The sequence below is a fragment of the Carlito syrichta genome, unplaced genomic scaffold, assembly GCF_000164805.1.
Source record: "Carlito syrichta isolate Samal-C Ts95f unplaced genomic scaffold, Tarsius_syrichta-2.0.1 Scaffold137389, whole genome shotgun sequence".
In the NCBI taxonomy this organism is placed as follows: domain Eukaryota; kingdom Metazoa; phylum Chordata; class Mammalia; order Primates; family Tarsiidae; genus Carlito; species Carlito syrichta.
This window is the reverse complement of record NW_007081485.1, coordinates 1-810: the sequence shown is the minus strand read 5'-3', so window position 1 is coordinate 810 and position 810 is coordinate 1. Positions and strand designations below refer to the sequence as shown.

The 810-nt window shown below is 60.0% G+C and overlaps 1 protein-coding gene across 1 annotated transcript in view; it reads right to left on the bottom strand.

Annotated features, from left to right (window-relative positions):
• Nucleotides 1-669, bottom strand: part of HDHD5 (haloacid dehalogenase like hydrolase domain containing 5) — a gene marked incomplete at both ends in the record, with an annotated part of 42,592 nt that extends 41,923 nt beyond the window's left edge. Inside the window, one exon of the mRNA XM_021708447.1 lies at nt 346-669. Coding sequence (XP_021564122.1) covers nt 346-669 — 324 coding nt within the window. The remainder of the gene's footprint in view (nt 1-345) is intronic.
• Between the last annotated feature and the right edge of the window lie 141 nt (nt 670-810).

The window sequence follows — 810 nt, the reverse complement described above, 5'->3', positions numbered from 1 at the left end:
AAAAAAAAAAAAAAAAAATTAGCCGGGCATGGTGGCACATGTCTGTGGTTGCAGCTACTTGGAAGGCTGAGGCAGAAGGATTGCCTGAGCCCAGCAGGTACAGGCTGCGGTGACCCTGAGTGTACCACTGCACTCCAGCCTGGGCAATAGAGTTGGAACTCAAAAATATAGATATATTAGCAATGGCAGCGTTTTGTATGGTGTTTATGTGCCTCTGTACTTTTTGCACGTTGCAGATGTGCTACCACGATCATGCTCTAGGATCAGAAATGTTTATTCCGGCGTTACTCCCGACAGGGACAGGAGCGGACCTGAGAGGACACCTCTGTGACTGGACCCACCCACGGCCGAGCGGACAGCCCACAGTGCCGCGCGTGACCAGCAGGGGGCAGCAGCCCCCCGCAGCCGGTGCCGCCGTCCACAGGTGCTCGGAGGCTCCCCGGGCAGGACTCTTCCAGCCGGCCTCAGTCTCCGTCTCGTCGCCGTTGGCACCTCCACGTGCTTCCGTCTCTGGCCGTTTCCTTCTCTGGCCGTCACGGGGGTCTCGGTGGGCCGCAGCTGGGTCAAACCAGTAGGGTGTGGGCTGGCAAAGGGGTCCTCGGACCCGTGCTTGCCAGGGACAAAGGGACAGGCTGGGGCCCGAGGCCCTGGGCCTGGACATCTGTCCTCCTGGGGAGGAAGGGGACAAGAAACTCAGGCTGTTTCTGGGGCTGTCACAGGGTCAAAGAGAGCCGGGCTCGTTGGCTCAGCCTGTAATCCCGCGCCTTGGGAGGCCAAGGTGAGTGGATTGCCTGAGCCCGTGGGTTCGCT